At 47.3% G+C, this 19,875-nt stretch overlaps 1 protein-coding gene across 1 annotated transcript; it reads right to left on the bottom strand.

The window, feature by feature from the left end:
* Positions 1-3,465: 3,465 nt before the first annotated feature.
* POLR1E (RNA polymerase I subunit E) lies at positions 3,466-18,907 on the bottom strand. The gene is made up of 12 exons (XM_077912585.1): positions 18,714-18,907; positions 18,098-18,201; positions 16,800-16,876; positions 15,874-15,959; positions 13,455-13,513; positions 12,319-12,463; positions 9,848-9,955; positions 9,177-9,273; positions 7,130-7,263; positions 6,130-6,211; positions 5,228-5,359; positions 3,466-3,810 (listed from the first exon to the last, which is right to left on the bottom strand). The coding sequence occupies exons 1-12, from the start codon at positions 18,787-18,789 to the stop codon at positions 3,651-3,653; spliced, it is 1,260 nt and encodes a 419-aa protein (XP_077768711.1). The 5' UTR covers positions 18,790-18,907; the 3' UTR covers positions 3,466-3,650.
* Between the last annotated feature and the right edge of the window lie 968 nt (positions 18,908-19,875).

Genomic DNA, 19,875 nt, shown 5'->3' with positions numbered 1-19,875 from the left:
CCTTGCCCTCCACAGGAGTCACTCTCCCCTCTTCCCCAGAAGCCCTCCAGATGCCGCTCTTATCTCCCTCAGCCACGTGAACTGGCCCAGAGAGGAGACCCTACAAGTTCTTTGCGGCACCCTGGCTGCTCCTGGGCCATGGGCAACAGAGACTGTGACACCTGAGGTGTCCCAAGGTGGCCAGTGTGCAGCTGCAGCGCTGACTGGGTGCCTGCTCCCCAGCTAGGTCTGCCCAGCTGCCTCGGGTTAAAAGTGAACGGCATAGCATTAAGTCGATAAGCCTCCCAGGGAGGTAGGGCACCCTTAAACACTTTATCCCCCCTCAACAGATGGGGGAATGACGCCACGGGAAGATTAAATGACCTGCCCGGCCTCACACAACCTGCCGCAGGTGGAGCCCGTGGTGGTCCCAGCCCTGGAGTCAGCTCATGAATGGAGAGAATGCTCTGGAGAAAGCCCTTCCAGCAGTAGGAGGCCTTGTACCCCAGAGGTGAAGAAAGACAAAAGCAGAGAGGTCACCTGCTGAAGACCCTTCCATGGTCCTCTCTGCCCATTTCTCCAGATCTCTGTGACAGAAGGACTTTCAACCACAAGGATGGGTAGAACGGGGTGTGGGTGCTGAGAGGACAGAACAGGCCTGCAGGCAGTGAGGGGCCTCGGTGATTGGCACCAGAGGAGGGGTCAGGCCCAGCGGGGTTCTATCCGGGCCCTGGGTCCTGTGCACCCCACAGGGGCAAGTCACTGAGAGATACAAGAATGAACCGGACCATCCCTGCAGTCAAGAAAGGTCACTGAGCAGCGTACCCAAACCCCTAAAATACCAAGTAGAGACTAGAAAGGGCCACAGCAGATGGGCTGCTAGACTTGGATGATGGGAGCTCAGGTGCAGCTGTGGACACAGGAGGGTGCTCTCAGGGCAGGCTCCGTGGAGCGGGGGACCAAGCCACGGAGGGCAGGAGAGTGACACTTGCAGAGCTGGGGAGGACAGAGAAAGTGCACAGAAGGAAGATGGCCCAGGGCTACCCTGAAGACCAGGAAGATGGACGGAAGGGCCAAGGAGATGTGCAATAGGGTTGAGGGACTTCTGGTAGGACAGGCAGGTAGAAGCCCTATCACCAAAGGCCTTAAGTGTGGGACTAAGGAGACTGACCTTTGCTCCCAGCCACAGTGCTCAGCCCTGCACCTGCTCACATCAGGCCCCCATTAATGCTGTGGAGCAACATGCAGGAAGGCAATCCCACGTGTGTGAGATGAGTGACAACTGTAGAAAAATATGCCACAAAAAGTGCCTCCACTCTTTTTATCAGTTGGTATCTGGTCAGGACCACTCCTAAGTTTAGATCAACTATCTGAAGCATTTGCTATGTTCTGTCCCAAATGGAGACCATAAGACTTGCCATCGGCTTCTCACCCAAGAACGCTGTGAAAATTGATGAGGTAATGTCTGAAATGCTCAGAGCTCTTCAGAGATGTGTGGCAAAAGGCATCACTAGTATTAATATTTAAAGAGACTCTACCCAGCTCTGATCTCTTTTTCTGCAGACTAATGTTACGTCCACAGGATAAGGTGATGCCAGATTGGCGTCTACATAAACCAGACAGTGCCCAACATAGGTGCCTGACCCGGACCCCTTTCTTACATGTTGCCGAGGGGACCTTTGATCCCAGTGATGCAGGGCTGGCTTCGGACCAGTTATCAGGGCTACCAGAGAGCAGGGGCAAAACCCCATTTTTTAGGCATTCAAGAGAGTGCAGTGAAGTGTTCAAGAGGAATCATTTTAGCAAAATCCACATCCTAAGCCAGTTAACATTTTTAGGTCTAATGCAGTGCCCAAGAAAGGAAGAAATAAGAATACTCCACGGGCTCACTTATAAATCAAGTGGTAAGGATAATTTCAAAAGTCAAGGGGGGAACAAAACAATCTATTTCCTTCCCCCCAAGTTTTCATGTCTATAAATATACTCACACAAATGCATCCAAGACCACTCTTTGTTATGAAAACACTACCAGTTTGGCATTTGCAAGATAAACCATAGTTGAGTCACCATCTTGCTTTCAACCTCTGAAGCTCAAAAGTGCTCTCCAGTAGCTTCTCTCTTCTTCTTAAAGAACTCATTCATCCCTATGGATCATAAAGTAATACATGTGCCTAGTAGAAAGTTATGTAATTACACTTGACTCTTGAACAACGTGGGTTTCAACTGCATGGGTCCACGTAACATGAGGTTTTTTTTTTTTTCAATAAATACTGTGTTTTCCTATTTTCTTTTTCCTATCCTACTTTATTGTAAGAACACAGTAATATGTGTAACATACAAAGTATGCTCTGAGTGCTTACCAGTAAGGCTTATAGTTAAGTATTAGGAAAGTTTAGGGAGAGTAAAAAATTACATGCGGATTTCTGACCGAGTGAGGCGTTGGTCCCCCCACCCTGGGTCGTTCAAGGGTCAAATGCTCATAGAAGGAAGATAGAAGAAAGCCAGCTTCTTTATCTTTTGGCTATTTGTGCTGATAAGCAAAGGAGCGGAAATGTGGGTACTGAGAGGATGGGTAGCTGACATCAGCACTGCGGGGCATCACAGGCCTCATGTCCAGGGAGCAGTCAGGCAGGAGTGGTTTCTCCACACCTGACCTGAGGGAGCACCCGCAGCTGTGTTCCTGAACTCAGTAGTTCCAGGGGCCACCTCCTGATTCCCACTCTTGCAGCCCTTTCACAATTCTGTAACATTCCATCCATGTATTATATCCCCTTTTATTTTTTTCTTTAGTATTTATTTGAGAGAGTGTGTGTACATGAGTGGGGGATGGGGCGGGGAGGAAGACCTGAGAGAGGAAGAAGCAGATTCCCCTGCTGAGCTGAGACTTGGAGCTTGAGCCCAGGACCCTGGGATCATGACCGGAGACTTGGAGCTTGAGCCCAGGACCTTGGGATCATGACCTGAGCCAACGGCAAATGCTTAACCACTTAGCCAACTGAGCCACCCAGGCGCTCCTTAAATCCCCTTTTAAAGAGATCTACAACAATTTGTTTTCTATACTTCACTCTGATTCATCACTCTCAAAAATGTGCTTTTAGAGCTGACCCCTGCCCTGTGTGGCCTGAGCCAAGCAGAGCAACTGGTGTGGCTAACCACCTCCTCTCATTTGGCTCTACTCTGTGACGGCGACCACAAACTAACTGGCCTCCTCTGGCAACCCCAAGACACAGGTGACTCACAGTTAGTTACTGACCAAGCCTGAGGCCTCCTCTTCTAGCCCAGCTGGGCTGTACCCTCCTCTCTATGGACTCCCCAGCCCTTCCAGTCTAAGCATGGCACTTCACATTTATCTTTATTAACATTTATCCACTACATCTGGCCTAGGGTTCAGCCTGTAAGATCTGCTGACTCTGACTCTTCCCAGGCCCCACCCTCCCACGGGAACCAGCTGCCAGTCATAATCACAGCAACACCAAAGGAGAGAGGTCAAGGCCAACATGGTCATCACTTTATGTTTCCACTGAAGACAAGCACAACTTGAGATGCTGGCTTCTGGCTTCATACCCACGCCAAAGCGAGGCTTCTTTTTCCTTCTTATTATAAAAATAAAAATGGAAATGAACAGAAGTGGCTGTAGGTGACCAAAATGCTCTTATCTGGGAAGCACACCTCTAGGTGATTTTCCTCCGCTTTGACTGGTGTTTTGAGGTCTGGGCTGGAGGCAGCGGGATGGACAGGGTGCCCAGTTTGTGATCCTCTTCCCTGCCAGCTGCCAGAGACACCTTTCTTTTAGAGATCTTCAGCCTCATGGCTTTCGCTATCTCAATCATCCTAAGGAACAAAAACATAGAAGAAATGGGGGAGAATGACCTCAGTAGGTCTGCTTAGGAAGGCTAGCCAGGTGGGAGCAGCACATTCACATTCTTGGCCACAAAGACAGAATCCTCAACGTGGCGGCCAGGAGCAAAGCAGAGAAGCAGACAGGATCTAGAGCCATCAGAAAGACAAATTCAGTTTAATGTGTGGCCATTACAAAATATCCACAGAAGTGATGGAAAACCAGGTTATCCAGACACTACTAATGACTTTGTTTACTTCTGATAACCAGGACTGAGCACTTGGCTAGAATTTTGGTAGAACTTTTACAGGCTCCAAATATCTTGTTTCTCTTTTCTTTTCTTTTTTCTTTTTTTTTTTTTTTTTTACTATTTTATTTATTTATTCATGAGAGACAGAGAGAGAGAGGCAGAGACACAGGCAGAGGGAGAAGCCGGCTCCCTGCAGGGACTCAATCCTGGGACTCCAGAATCACTCCCTGGGCGAAGGCAGGCACTAAACCGCTGAGCCACCGGGGGCTGCCCTCTCTTTTATTTTCAACCTCAATGCCTTTTGTGGACAGCCTTCAGGATAATCCCTCCAGGGACTGCTGGAGCAGTCCAGACAAAGGTATTTTCACAGGCTCTCTTGGCACACCAGCAGCAGCCCCTAAGTCAGTGACATATCCCACAGTTCACGATCCTGGAAGTTCTGCCCCCTACTTATCTGAATCCCTGCTAGCAAGGCTGGAAAGAGCCTAAGACCACAACTCTGCCAAACTCTCCCAGGAACCTCCAAGTCTGTCCCTGCTGCTCAGCAGGGCTCCTGGGTCACAGAAGCCCACATGTGACATCCCTGACAAACAGCAGCCCCACCCTGCTTCGAACACCTGACCTGCCAGCCCCTTGTATCAGACTCAGAGAAAGTTCTTTCTAAGCTGAAATTGGGTTCTCTTACAACTTCCACCCCTCAGGACTATACAGACCCTCTCGCCCCAGGGACAGTGATTCAGAGACTGCTTGGTTATCCAGAGACAGAATGCCATGTATGAGAAGGCTCAGGCCTGAAGCCCAACTATTCCCCTTCTTGGCTGTGTGACCCTGGAAAAGTCACAGATTTCTTTGAACTGAAGGTTCTCCCATTGTTTTTTATTTTTATTTTTATTTTTATTTTATTTTTTTTTTCCCCATTGTTTTTTAGGGAAATAGCTGAGATCATCACAGACTAATTACTGTGCCTAGCACAGACAAGGCATTCCATAATGTCTGGTTGCTCATCCATGTAGTCACTCACACACTGACAACTGTCCCCTGGTCCCAAGTCCTGCCCATTCTAAACATCCCCAATTCCCTCGATGGTATGTCCTGCTTTCCAAGAGTACTAGAAAGACATGAAGCACCCTGCAGGGAGCTTGCTATTCTGTTGTGCTCACCTTCTCTCACTAAGCTTCAAGTCCCTCTGTAACATTGTCAGGTCAATCTGGAAGTCGCTTATGTGCAAGGCAAGTATGATTACATATGCAGTGATCTTCGCCTTCATAGAATCCGAAATTAAGTTCCGTAGGCTACAAAAGCAGTGGCAGTGAAGGAGAGATAGCATTAAATTCTAAAATGATTATTCCAAAAGTAAAATAAAAACATACAAACCTGTTTTCATGCACACTCAATGTCTTCCCATCTTGGGGGGGAAGAAGAGAAAGTTGAGCAACATTCCTGGTCCTGTCGAGGTGCCCACAACTTGGCACACTGTGGAGCAGTGAGCCAACCCCAGTGTTCTATTAGAGTGGGACAGAGAAAGCCACACCTATACTTTCCAGGCACAGTCAGAGCCTTGCAGTGACAAGGACCCTCTGAGCTTGACCCTGCTGCTCAGCAGGGGTGCCAGGAAAAGTTATCCCAAACACAGCGGCTGCTGATTTCTCCAAGTATGCTCAGATTTTTCCAAGCACATTCCAAGTGGATGGCAGGAAAGAAAGCCAGGTGTGCTGCTTAGGGTTCCTTTTCCAAATTCATCACACTGGGCTGCCTTGTTTTGTGACACTGCCTTCCCATAGAACACTGATTCTATGGAATATTAGGAAGGTTCCTTGAAATAAGTCTCCGTTGCAGGAACTCCCTAAAACCTCTAGAGTGAACCTCTCCAGGGGGGACAGAGCAGGTAATATATAGGGCTTCCTCAGTTGACTTGACCCCAGGCCCCTGCAGGCGGCAGTGAGTGCCCCCGTCAGCAGTGTCTGTGGACATGGAAGCCAGTTCATGCTCTCGTCCCACCCTCGCCACCTGCCCCCGCCTGCTTTCTCCTTTATAGGCCGACACCCCGAAGTCGATCCCTGACCTGCCGTTGTTGTAGGTCAAGCAGGTGAAGTGCTTCAGCAATTTGGTGTTGATGACATGGGGGATTCCGGGTCCCAGGGCACCTGCGACACAAAGGTGAGATGGATCGTTTTGTTTCCAAACCCTGGGAACACACCTCCCCCCTGAGCTGGGAAAAGAGGCCAACAGCTGAGCCACTGCGATGAAGAGAACCATGTGGTAAGAGGAGCAGGGGCCCACGACACAGAACAGCCACTTCCCAGTGAAAACGAGCTCAGCTGTGCTCCGGCTTGCAGACCCCATGCACCCAAGAGATGTTTGTGATGGGGTGGTAACCAGGAGGAAAAACAGACTCCACTAAGGCCTAAAGACACAGGATTCATAAGATACAATACAGCTTGTGGTGAAAGCCCAGGGAGAGGGAAAGGAAAGGAGACTGAAATGCGAAAATAAACCAAGTAAATACTGAAAACATACAGACTCTTGGGAGCTCTAGCAACAACAAGATGGCACCAGCTTGTGCCTAAAACCACAGGCGGGTTTCTAGCTCCAGGTAGACAGGAGTGGGAGGCTCTCACCTGTGGCCCTCACCATAGAGGACACAGGTTACCAGGGGGAATGGACTCTCTTCTTTCACAGAAAGAATAAGCTGACACAACAAAAACCTGCCACAAGCCTTCATGTGAGCCAAGCCGATTTTTCTCCCCATGGGACTGATGTTTGGTCCAACCATCCCTTGAAATTTTCATTCGATTTGACTGAAGTCTATACTTCGCCCAATGCAGAAGAGAAGTAGTGAATATTAGCTCTGAACAATCGGACCACCAAGCCCGTCCCCATTTTCAGAGGAGTAAAGAGCTGGGCCAATCCTCCAACCCGTGTTGGCAGCTACAGGAACCTCACTGTTACACAGTCAGAGATAAAGATCTGGACAAGCACACGCATTTTCTTCTCTCACGAGAGCTGGTTGAACAAATAACAGGCTGGAAAGGACTAGAATAAAATGTCTATCATGGACTTACTTTTCCGCTTAATCACTTTCTGTGCTCGAAATTTGATGAGCGTGTCCAGAAACCATATGCATCGGGCCTGGCGGTCTCGGCTCTTCTCATCTGATGGCAAAGACTTCAATGCTTCTATGACAAAGGAGCAGTGGCTAAAACAAGGGGGACAAGGGAGGAATGTGTAAGACCAACCCTGTCAGGAACCACTGACGCTCATGATGAAAACAGCGGGCATCCTCCACAGCTGATCACATTCAACCGTTGAAGGGCCATCCTAATATCCTCCTTATTACACAGTGAGCATGGTTTAGTGCTAAGGCAGGAAAGGGTTAGACAATAAATATTTTAGGCTCTGTGGGCCATTGGATCTCTGTTAAATCTACTCAAAGCTGCCAGTGTAGTGCAAAAACAGCCATTAATAACAAATGAACCGCCATAGCTGTGTTCCAATAAGACTTTACTCATAGACAGCAGCCTGACCTTGGCACACAGGCCATTGTCTGCCCCGTCCTGATGTGTGGTCTGGAGCACAGGCCCTTCAGTTAGATTGCCTGGGTTTGAATCCCCTCTCTACCAATTAGTAGCCTGGGCAAGTTTCAGTGTGTCTGTACATCTCCGTACAACATCTTCACCTAAAAATTAAGGACAAAGATAGTGGCCTCCCTCTAGAGGTTTTTTGTGCATTAAATGAGGTAACGCAAGTCTCATTTAAAGCATTTAAAACAGTACCTGGCACATACAAAAGCTCCATCAATGTCAGTTATTCTTTTATGAACTGTTCTACTACCATGAGGCCCAGACTCACAGAAATAAAAAGGCTCTTCAAGATCATCTTGCAGCAGGCTCATTTTACAGATAGGAAAACTGAGCCTCAATGAAGGGAAGATCACACAGTACCTCAGGCAGAGCTCAGGAACTCAGTTCTCCAGACTCTCGGCCCAGAGCTCATTCCTCACCTGCTGCTGAGCCATGATTACATTACGACAACCAAGAACCAGTAATAAGTTTTTCTGGAAATGTATCTTTGGAACAACAAAAGCACCTTCAAAAATCAGGGAACCAACCTAGGGTTTTCAATTTTTTATTTTCTCAAGATGAAATTATTAAAAGAAAAAACTCAAAAGCAAGAAAATTCCACTGTCATCATCAAAGAGAAGCTGCTTAAAACAAACAAAAAAAACAAAGAGAAGCTGTTTAAGGGTCAAAAGGTACAGGGGAGATCATCTGAGTTATTTAAAATATATAGTATTTAAATATATAAACTTAACTTTTTAATTTTTTTAAAGATTTTATTTATTCATTAGACGCACAGAGAGACAGAGGCAGAGACACAGGCAGAACGAGAAGCAGGCTCCATGCAGGAAGCCCGATGTGGGACTCGATCCCAGGACTCCAGGATCATGCCCTGGGCCGAAGGCAGGCGCTAAACAACTGAGCCACCCAGGGATCCCCTAAACTTAACTTTTTTAAAAAAAGATTTAAAGAGCACACGTGAATGGAAGAGCAGAGAGAGAGAGACAGATACAGATAAGACAAGAGAAGAACCCTTGCTGAGTGTGGAGTCCAACTTGGGGCTTGATCTCACTACTCTGAGATCATGACCTGAGCCGAAATCAAGAGTCGGATGCTTTATCGCCTAAGCCGCTCATAAATTTAACTTCACGTATAAAAGCTCACTCGGCATCAACCATCACTTGCACTGGCACCAACTCGCGGGCTAGCGCCTGGGCCCCACTGGTGATGATCACAATCAGCATAGCCCTGGGGACACAGGCCTGCTCTGGTTCAAAGCCCAACCTTAAGGCCTCACCACCCTCTGCTCAGCCACGGGCTCCAAGCACTCAGAGGCCACCTCGCTCTCCCTTGAATGCCACCCACAGCCTTGGGACAAGAGGCTGGAAAGCCCAAATATTTTCAAGAGAACACTGGCTCGTTCATGTTCAGATCCTGAAAAGACATATGCCCTCACCGACTGACACCCCTAAAGGTCTCCTTCATGTCTGACTACTGTTGAGCTCTGCCATCACAGCCCCAGATGCTCCATCCACCCAAGAGGGGAGGATACCTGTTCTCTTCAATCATCTTCAGTATTTCCTCTGATGAGACATTCCTGAAAGCTTCAGATGGGCTCTGAAGAGCTTCATACTCCGCAGTGGACAGAACTAGTTAAACAGGTCAAGAATATAATCTGATCAAAAGAAAAACATCTAACCAGCTATCTCATCTCAGAGCGGCTCCATATTCGAGATGGGAAAGTTGAGGCCCATAGTACACTGGGGCTGAGCGCAGGGACACGGTTTTCCAGACTCCCAGCCCAGAGCCCATTCCCTGCCAGGCCTTTTCTGCTTCCTTGGCTCATCACAAAGCCACTGCAGGCATTCTCCCTCTGACCAGACCCATGAGTAGGGAAATTCTATGCTCCACCTTTTACAGATCAGTCTGCTCCAGACTTAGGGCTGACTTAAAAATCTTATTTTGACTACTCATAGCAAGTGACCTCCATAGGGCTGAACTTGAGGGTATTTGGCACTTTGCTGAGGAATGGGCTTGACCCTCAGCCAGTAAGGAAGCCCAGGTAACTTCCCAGCAAAAGGGCCAGGGCAAGGGCGAAGATCTGGATGTAGCTTCTCTGAGCATCATGGGACCACCAACAGCCTCAGAAAGCCTGTCTGTCCACTCATGTATGCACATCCCAACTTGGGAAGTAAGGCAGTGTTTCTACTGCAACAAGGATACGGTCTTCAAATTTATATACGTCTTCAGGCTTGGCTGCATCAGCGTGGCAGGGAGGAAGGTAGAGGGAGTCATCCTGCAGATCATCATGGATGGCATCGTTGACCAGAGCTTTTTGATAAAGGAAGAGACAGTGTTAGTATCATCCTGTGTGGCTTCAGGTTCCCCAATACTCTGAAACTTGTGCGCTCAAGGTTGTAATTGGTCCAAAAAATCCTAATCTGAATGCTTCTGCCAATGTGGCCTGAACTCTCCATCAGGCTGGCTGCTGGGTCTGGGCTGATGTCCACTCATAACACAAACCTAACCAGGCACTGGAGAAGGCTCACACAGTGAGGGCCCTCTCAAGTAACTCGCACAACAGTTCAGAGGACAGGTGTGCTAATAAATATTTACAGTGCAAGAGAAGCCAAAAGTCAGGAAGAGAGCTTTTAATGGCTTCACTTCTGGAAAACTTCCCCATATATTACGAGTAAAAATCAGAATATAGGGACACCCGGGTGGCTCAGCGGTTGAGCATCTGCCTTTGGCTCAGGGCATGATCCCGGGATCTGGGATCGAGTCCCACATCAGGCTCCCTGCGTGAAGCCTGCTTTTCTCTCTGCCTGTGTCTCTGCCTCTCTCTGTGTGTCTCTCATGAATAAATAAATAAAATCTTTAAAAAGGAAATAGTTTATAAAAAAAAATCAGAATATAAAATTGTGAACTACACTACAAGAATAACCATGTAAGATTAAGAACTTATATAGACAAGGACAAAGAGGAATACAGGAACATTCTAATAGTTGGTCTGGTAAAATGATAGGAAATGAATGAATTATTTATCTTTTTTTAATTAGGATTTTAAAAACCAATTTATTTTATTTATTTGAGAGAGAGACTGAGTGCCAGTGGGGAGAGGAGCAGAGGGAGAGAACCCCAAGCTGACTCCCCACTGAGTGTGGAGCCCCACTCAGGGCTTAAACTCATGACCCCCTAAGATCATGCATGACCTGAGCCAAAATAATGAGTTGGGTGCTTAACCAACTGAGCCACCCAGGCACTTCTTTTTCTTTTCCTTTTAAATGTCCTTTGACAGCTGAGAATTAAACTAAACAAAAATATTCAAAAATTTACTTACACTTTCAAATAAACAGAGAAACATATTTCTATATTCCAGGATAAAAAAAACCCATAATATTGTAAAGATGTTGATTCTCTCCATATTCATCTCAATTGAGGGAATTTGATGAAATAATTCTTAAGATCACCTGGGGGAAAAGGCATGCTATTCTAACCAACGTTTGTGAAAAATAAGGAGGGAAGGAGAAGAGGAGGAATTTGCCGCATCAGAAATAGAAGCAGGAAGATGAGGGTACTGCAATCAAAAGAGCCTGGTGTTCCCGCAGGAACAGAATGGACAGTTGGACAGAACACAGAATGTGCTAAAGTGAGAAGGATAGCTTTTTAAATCATCTTCTACAAAGAAAAGGATGGAGTTGGGGCAGCTGGCTAATCCTTTGGAAAATATAAGGTCTTTACCATATGCCAAAAAAGTATCTTCATTAAAATTTATATGTAAAAAGTAAAACTGTAAAAATACGGAGAGAAAACATAAGAAAATATTTATATAATCATAGGGTTTGGAAAGATTTTTCTAAAAATTACTAAAATCCCATCTTATTTATTTTTTCTTAGGTAGGCTCCATGCCCAGCATGGAGCCCAATGTGGGGCTTGAACTCACGACCCTGAGACCAAGACCTGAGATAGACAGACGCTTAACCAACAAGACACTCAAACACCCCTAAAATCCCCCCCTTTTTTTTAAAAGATCTTATTTATTCATGAGAGACACAGAGAGAAAGAGAGGCAGAGATACAGGTAGAGGGAGAAGCAGGCTCCACGCAAGGAGCCCAATGTGGGACTTGATCCTGGGACCCCAGGATCACGCCCTGAGCCAAAGGCAGGTGCTCAACCACTGAGCTACTCAGGCATCCCCTAAAACCTCATTTTAATAGAAAGGCTGCTCTTATGTAAACTTTCTCTTATGTTCTCATAATGCTTTTGAACAAATACACTTTTAAACAATACAATTAAACACTCAAGCTACTGATGAATTTAGGAACAGAAAAAGGTCCACTGATCCCAGAGTGAAGCACTATCTGTAAAGGCTCACTTCATCGTATCAGTCTTTTTGTCCAAAACTTTCCTGTGATTCCCAGACACTGAGGCTTTCTCCCTTCGCACCCTGGCACTCAGGACACAGTGTAAACATACCCGTTCCCATGCCCGTCTCCTCCGCTTGACTGTGAGCTCCCTGAGGGCAGATGTTTCTTACTATTTCCAAAGTCTGTTCCCAAGAAGGTGCTCAGTGAGAGGAAGGAACCCAGCCCTAACACACCCTTACTTCCATCTGTGGAGCAGGTAAGAGATCTCAAGAGACAAGGAAGCTGTCTCAATGAGCAGACTCTTACTCCAAGTCCCAGCTGCTTACCAGTTACACCCTTCGCATCAATAATATTCTCTGCAGCTTTAGCTACTGCACAGTTCAGAGATTCACTGCCAACTGTGTTCATTCTTCTGGAGTTCAAAGCCCGCTTCTGTTTGGTGGTCCCAAAGGCTTCAATGCAAGAATCCATCTGTGCATAGACAAATTTGGTTTGTGTAGGGACAGTCTGGGCACTACTACTCCTAGCTGTGTGACCATGCGGAAACTCAGCCTTTCTAGGCCAGGATTACCTCACCTATAAATCAGGCTAAATCATACCTCTCTATCTCACAGGCTGGTGTATTAGCAGATCTGAAGTACCTGCTTTGGCTAATTTTTTTTTTTAAATTTTTATTTATTTATGATAGGCACACAGTGAGAGAGAGAGGCAGAGACACAGGCAGAGGGAGAAGCAGGCTCCATGCACCGGGAGCCCGACGTGGGACTCGATCCCGGATCTCCAGGATCGCGCCCTGGGCCAAAGGCAGGCACCAAACCGCTACGCCACCCAGGGATCCCTGAAGTACTTGCTTTGGAAACTGTCATGGGCTCTTTACAAATCAACAGTGTCTCCATTTGTACAGTGAAAAGCCTGGATCAGAATGAGGATTGGTAAATCTGGCACATAACTTACCATTTTCCAGCCTTACACCCATAGCAGATGTTGCTAATCACTCACTCTTTCCCACTGAGCCTGAAGACAGCCTCACACCTTCTCAATACAGTGCTCCAGGCAGCACTGAAGACTCAATCAATTTGCAATCCTGGAGTGAGATTAGCTTTGTAGGAACCACCTACGCTGAAAATCCTGAAGTTTACTCTGTTTTAATGTGAAAGCTTCCAGGCTACAGCCAGAATTTTCTGAAACTTGCATTCAATCCAAAAACAAGTGTTACACTACACCTATGTCAGCCCAGAGAATCAGTTCCAAACACTGGGACGGAGCTGAGTATAGCTGCCCCAGGCGGGAGGACGGCGCTCTGTGAAGCTGAGAAGCCTCCACAGGCAGGCTGACTGGAGAACCACAGACAGAATGAGCTGGGAGCAGCCCTGTGCTCAGTCAGCTCATTTTCCTGATGGAGAAGCACAAGGCACAGAAGGAACGTGAGGCAGGTCCCATGTCTCACTTCTGTCATTCTTACCTTTTCTCTAAAAGTTTTGGCCTGACTCTCTTGTGTCAAGTCGCTCTCAAGTGATTCATCTATCAAGACACAAAACAAAAATAGGAAAAAAGGAAGCTGTAAGGCCCAGATTATAATAGCATTTAATATTTATTCACTGTTAATCTAAGACAGACAGATTTCTTTACTGTAGGACTTCCCAGAGTTTAACATGATGGATCCTATGAATATTTAGTCTGTCGCTTTAGTATACAGTTGGAGGATATGGAGAAGAAATTAAGGAGTCAAATGAAGGGGTCATCTGGTCCAACCTCTTCATTTTACAAATAAGGAAAAAGCCTCCCAACGAAATGATTTGTCCTAAGTCAGTTCACCAGGCAGTGGCCGAGATGGGATTAGAAACCAAGTCCTCGGCTCTTTGCAGTAAATAGTTTTGCCCGCCTTATAAAAGATAAGCAAGCATAAATGTAAGGTATGTGTTACTTACATGAAGCTCTCTTATCTCCCATAAAGTATTCATATAAGGGCAGTATAATCTAGAGGGTAGGAGTATAAGCTCTAGAGTGGCCTTGTCTGAGTTTCAATCCCAGGTCATATAGATAGATAGATAAAGACGGATAAAGGAAATTTATATTTTTATATATATACATTATAATTATATATAAAGGTGTGTGTATATATATACACACACACACACACACACACACATCAACATTATGTCCCTGTCAAACTCTGTACCAGTTTCGTCATCGATAGAACCACCAGAGGGTTGTCACATGAATTATGACAATCCTCGTGCATTAAAAGTACTTAGAACAGTGCCTGACAAATAGTTAAGGACTCAATAAATGCTGCATGTGTGTGTACGTGTATATATATGTTGGCTAGAATAAACTAGTATTTACACATTTTTTACCTGTAAAAACAAAAATTTGAGAACAATTTCCTTTGCCTCCTTGGAAGTCAGAAGAGCACTTGGAGGATTATTTATTTATTTTAAAGATTTTATTTATTTATTCATGGGAAACAGAGAGAGAGAGAGGGAGAGGGAGGGGGAGGCAGAGACAGAGGCAGAGGCAGAGGCAGAGGGAGAAGCAGGTTCTCTGCAGGAAGCCCGTGGGACTCGATCTGGGTCCAGGATCACGCCCTGGGCTGAAGGCAGCAGCTAAACTCCCTGAGCCACCCCGGCTGCCCTGGAGGATAATTTAAATGTAGATGTATTTGTTCGCAAAGCAAGGAGTCCTTAACCTATAGACTCTGGACCCCTAGGAGAGTCGCAGATGGGACTCAGAGCCCTTTACAATTATATGCAAAATTTCATATATATTCTTACGTATTACGTATGTTTCTGGAAAGTAGGTCCAGTCCTTCAGATTCTTTTTTTTTTTTTTAAGATTTATTTATTTATTTATGATAGACATAGAGAGAGAGAGAGAGAGGCAGAGACACAGGCAGAGGGAGAAGCAGGCTCCATGCTGGGAGCCCGACATGGGACTCGATCCCGGGACTCCAGGATCGCGCCCTGGGCCAAAGGCAGGCTCTAAACCGCTGAGCCACCCAGGGATCCCCTGGTCCTTCAGATTCTTGAAAGGACTGGCACCACTGCTCTGCAGGAATAAAGCCAGAACTACTGCCTTGGAAGGCATCAGGCAGATCTACTGTGACCCTAACAATCCTTCCTCAACTATACCCTCCCTCACTGTGGTTCTCAGTATTTAAGATTTAGAGAACAGGAGCCCCTTGAGTCTGACCCTCTGACCTTTCATTCTGGAAGATCCCACACTCTGGCCCTGAGCATCATAAAATGCCAAAGAAGAGAAGCAGTACAAGCTCTCTCACTAAATTAGGGGAAAAAATGGATCTCCTCCTAATTAGAAAGTATAGAGAGACTTCTCATCAACATGAAAAGGGCTGTCTAACCTCTAAGTAACTCCCATCTTCTTTCTCTAAAGCCTCTACTCCAGGGCAGCCCCTGAGCCACCCAGAAGGCAGACGCTGAGCCACCCAGGCGTCCCCCTCACCACCTTTTAGTCTCCCTCCCCACCTTTTAAAGATTTTATTCACTGATTTGAGAGTGAGAGACCACAAGCACAGAGAAAGAGGGAGAAGCAGACTCCCTGCTGAGCAGGACCCTGAGATCATAACCTGAGCCAAAGGCAGACGCTTAACTGACTGATCCACCCAGGCAACCCTGCTCAAATGGCTTTAACTGATTATTTTCTGATCTCAAATCTGTAAACATAGCAGCGACAGGACCTGTATCTGTTCTGCTACATCCTTAGCCACTAACTTGTGCCTGGAGCAAAGTAAGTTATCAATAAATATTTGCAGGAAGGCACCCTTTTAAAAATAACAAATGTGTTTTACAAATCAAAACCAAACTCATCCAGCAAACCTAAAACATGCAGTGTTCTTGCAAGCCTTCGTGACTGGGTCCTACCTGCAAACAGTGGCTGCATGTTGAACAATTCAGCATCATACACTTGCATCTGGCCAGAGGTCTTGTTGAGAATTCCCACAAAGTGCCTGAGCAAAGTTGGAATAATACCAATGACAAAGGATTCCTCAAAAAGTACTGTTTTACAACTTCCTTTTTCCTGCTTAAAAGTTCTTAACAGTCCTTCAGCAGGGAGCCTGCTTCTCCCTCTCCCTCTGTGCTCTTAAAACAAAAAAGTTGCTGAGAGCAAATCTTAAAAGTTCTAATTACAAGAAAAAAATTGTAATATGTGTGGCAGTGGATGACTTTTTTTTTTTTTTTTAAGATTTTATTTGAGAGGGAGAGAAAGAGTGAGAGCAGGGGGAGGGAGAAGCAGACTCCTTGCTGAGCAGGGAGCCCAACATGGGGCTTGATCCCAGGAAGCAGGGATCATGACCTGAGCCAAAGGCAGAGGCTTAATCAACTGAGCCACCCAGGCACCCCTGGATGACTGCTTATTGTGGTGACCATTTTGCAACATATACAAATATCTAATCATTATATTATATACCTAAAACTAGTGTAAAGTTATATCGCAGTTAAAAAATTATTATTTAAGACTTTTTAAAGTAATCTTTACTCCCAAAGTGGGGCTCAAACTCACAGCCTCAAGACTAAGAGTCCCAAGCTCCAATGACTGAGCCAGCCAAGCACCCCTAAAAATTATCTTAAAGAAAATTACAAATGAATGAGATTTTAGGAAATCCAACAAATGTTAACTTATTTTTTCTTTTTAGGCATGTTGGTTGTGAAGGCCCCTGGATCTGGGAACCCAAGGACATGGTAAACCTCTCCAGATTTGCCCCCGACTCCTAAAATAAAGACCGAAAACAACAGTGCCAGGCTCACCACCACTATCCTCCCCTTGTTGTCCCTTCCCCAACCCCTACCTGCACAAAGTGTTGCATTTGAGGGCTCCAGTCCCGAAATTGTTTCCCACGTAGGAAAGTCTGTCTGTTTCAGCTGCCTAAAATGTAAAGTGAAAAAGCACCACCACAACCAATGTTGAGAGGTATCAAGCATATTGTCTCCCTTTCCCACATTTGCAAAAGCTTTAGAATCCAAACCACAGTGGATCAGAACTAGAGAGCCTCTGGGAGGTGATCCAGCCCCACTCTCCAAGTGAATCTGGGTGTCTCTGGGAGAAAGGCAAGAGGACTTTTGAAAGGGAAGCCCCATATAGTGCTGGCTTCTAGCTGGTCTGAAAAGTGCTCAGGGGAGCTATACCACAGGACTTGGGAGAGAGCTCCTGGGCTCCCAGCACTTAGAGGCATGCAACAAAATGGTTCTGCCAGCAACCTCCTGGGCCCAAAGTCCAAGCCTTCCTGAACTTCTTTGTCCATCTCTCCCATGGCTGCTGCTTATATGCTGGCAGGACTATGGAGACAGCTAATTCACTCCTCAATCACAGCCAAGCTTTCCTGCTTCCCTATGTTTGTCCCTGCTCTCCTTTTCACTTGGAATAGGGAACCTCAGCTGTCAAACCGTCCTCCAGTCTTCAGAGCTTAGCTGCTATGTGTCCTCCCCCAGGAAGGCCTTCTGACAAGCAGAGACTTCCTGAGCTCAAATGAACTCGTTCCAGGCTCAGAGCTTGCAGGCTTGTGTGAGTTACTGAACTCAAAACCAGTTCTCACCTTTCGAAAGCAGTTGTTCTCACCCAGCAAATCACCCTTGGTTGGGGGGGGGGGGGGTGAGGGGGCGTGAGGGACACCTCTGGGAATTCTGGGTGTCACAAAGAGGAGGTGCTACTGGTATCTAGTGGTTAGAGACCAGGGAAGCTGAACATCCCGCAATGCACAGGTCTGGCCCACAACACAGAATTATCTGGATCAAAATGTCAATAGTGCCAAGGCTGAGCAACCCTGCTCTAGAGTAGGAGCTCCCCCAGGGTGGAGCCAAGTCCCATTTCGCTATTTCCCGTGCAGCTTACAGCACAGCCACGGTGGGTGCTCAATAAAAGCTTGCTGAATGAATAAATCAATAAAAGGTCATCACTTCACCAAAAGTACATAACTGACTGAATGGAGCCTGTCCCCACACCCCAACCTGCTGGGACTCACGGTTCTCCCAAGGCTCATTTGCTATCTCTTTTCTCCTCTCCCTCCCTCCCACATCCACCCACACCCAAGCGCCTCCAAGACCTTCAGAAATCTGCAGAGTGGAGGCAGCTGGCCCCCGCAGCACTTACCAGAATCCGCTGACTCCTCTTCCTGGGGTTTGTGGAGTCATTGCTCTTGTACAAAGTAAAACGCACGTTGCCTGGATTCTGCAGCTTCCCGTTGGAGAACTGCACTGTAAGATTGCAGCGCAAAAATGAGATGAGTAGAAGGACCCACAGTGTGTATGGTGGGGAGGAACCGGACTGTTCGTTGGGAGAGAGCGTCTGAAGGCATGGGAGTGGTAAGGAAGCCCAGGCCTGAAGGGGGGCCTGAAGGAGGTCCCTGCCGGTCGGGAAGAGGAGACCGGGAGGTGAGGGCAGTGCTGGCGAAGGGCCGCGACGGAAGGAGATGACCAGGGTTAAACAGCTGAAGCCTAGCCCAGACCGTGGAGAAAAGGATACGGGGCAGGTGTGAGCGCGTGACGGGGTGACTGGGAGAGCCCTGAGGAGGAGGCTGCCTGGGATATCCCCATCCAGGTGGTGACAGAGAAATGGGGGGTGACCAAGTCCCAAGCAGTGCCGGAGGCTAGAGGGCGTCTTGGCCCAGCCGGGAAAGGGGTCCGGCAGGGGCAGGAGGGCTGCAGAAGCACCCAGACGGGAGCGGAGGGAGCTGTGCGGGACTCGGCTCCGGCTCCGCGGTCTTTACCCAGTACGGCTCTCTGGCTCTCGTCGGGCTGCCCACAGTATAGCCACCGCGCACTCGGCAACGCCTCCGCCGCCATCTCCCGGTCCGGCCGCCAAGGCTAAGGACCCGGATAGACTCGGCCCGGAGCGCCTTAGCGGTCCACGCGCGGCGGCAGAACCGCGGGGCGGAAGAGGCGTGGCCTCCTCGGCCCCGCCCCGCCCCGCGCGTGCGCACACGGCGCGGCCCCGCCCCCGCCGCGCTCCCCCGCCCCGCCGCATGGAGAGGCGGGGACTCTCTCTGCCAACCCTGGGGGCCCCAGGCCTCTGCCCCGCTGGCCTCCCGGGGGCGCCGCGCTCGCCTACGCGTTGAGGGTTGTGGGGGATCAGGGGACTTAGCAGAGCGGAAGGGCCAAAGCCGGACCTTTTGAGCGTGGATTCAAAGGCAGGTATCTTTGAGGGCAAGAACTCAGGTGGCCTCATCTGTTACCCAGGTCGCCTTCGAGTCTCAACAAAGTACGTCACCAATTGTCCCAGTAAAGTGTTTACAGCAGAAAGAACCTGTCCGAAAACACAGGTTGCATTTACTCAACGGTCTTTAGTTTCCTTCAACCCAGAACAGTTCCTCATTTGCAGTTCCTGCAAATTTTAAAGATTACAGGCCAGTTGTTCTGTAGAATGTCCCTCAATCTGGATTTGTCTAATGTTTCCAAATGACTAGTTTCAGGTTATGCGTGCGCCTTTGGCAGGGCTATCACGGATACGATGCTCACTGTATCCTATTAGGTGGCCCACAATTTCTCTTTGTCCGATTACTGATAACTTTGACCACTTCAACCAGTTAGAGGTTTCCCTGCTGTAAAATTACTCTCTTTGCTTTGTAATTTCCCTTTGTACCTGACTCTTATTTTGTGAGTGGGTATTGAGAAACTAATTTCCTGTTCATCGCACTACCAATTTATTCATTTATTTATATCAGTCTGGACTTGTAGATTCCTATTTTATTCAATAGATTAGAATCTACTATCACCTATTTTCAAGTTCTAGTTTTATCAGATCGGGCCAGTGGAAACCCCGTTAAGTTGGTTTCTGGGTTCTTTTTACATGTCCACATCATTTTTTTGAACGTGTCCTTACTTTCTGGCACAAGATATTTCAATTTGTCATGTAGTTTCCCTGCCCCAGCC

Source organism: Canis aureus, chromosome 10, assembly GCF_053574225.1.
Source record: "Canis aureus isolate CA01 chromosome 10, VMU_Caureus_v.1.0, whole genome shotgun sequence".
NCBI lineage: Eukaryota > Metazoa > Chordata > Mammalia > Carnivora > Canidae > Canis > Canis aureus.
Note: the sequence above shows the minus strand (reverse complement) of the source record. Positions and strands in the feature narration are given on the sequence as shown.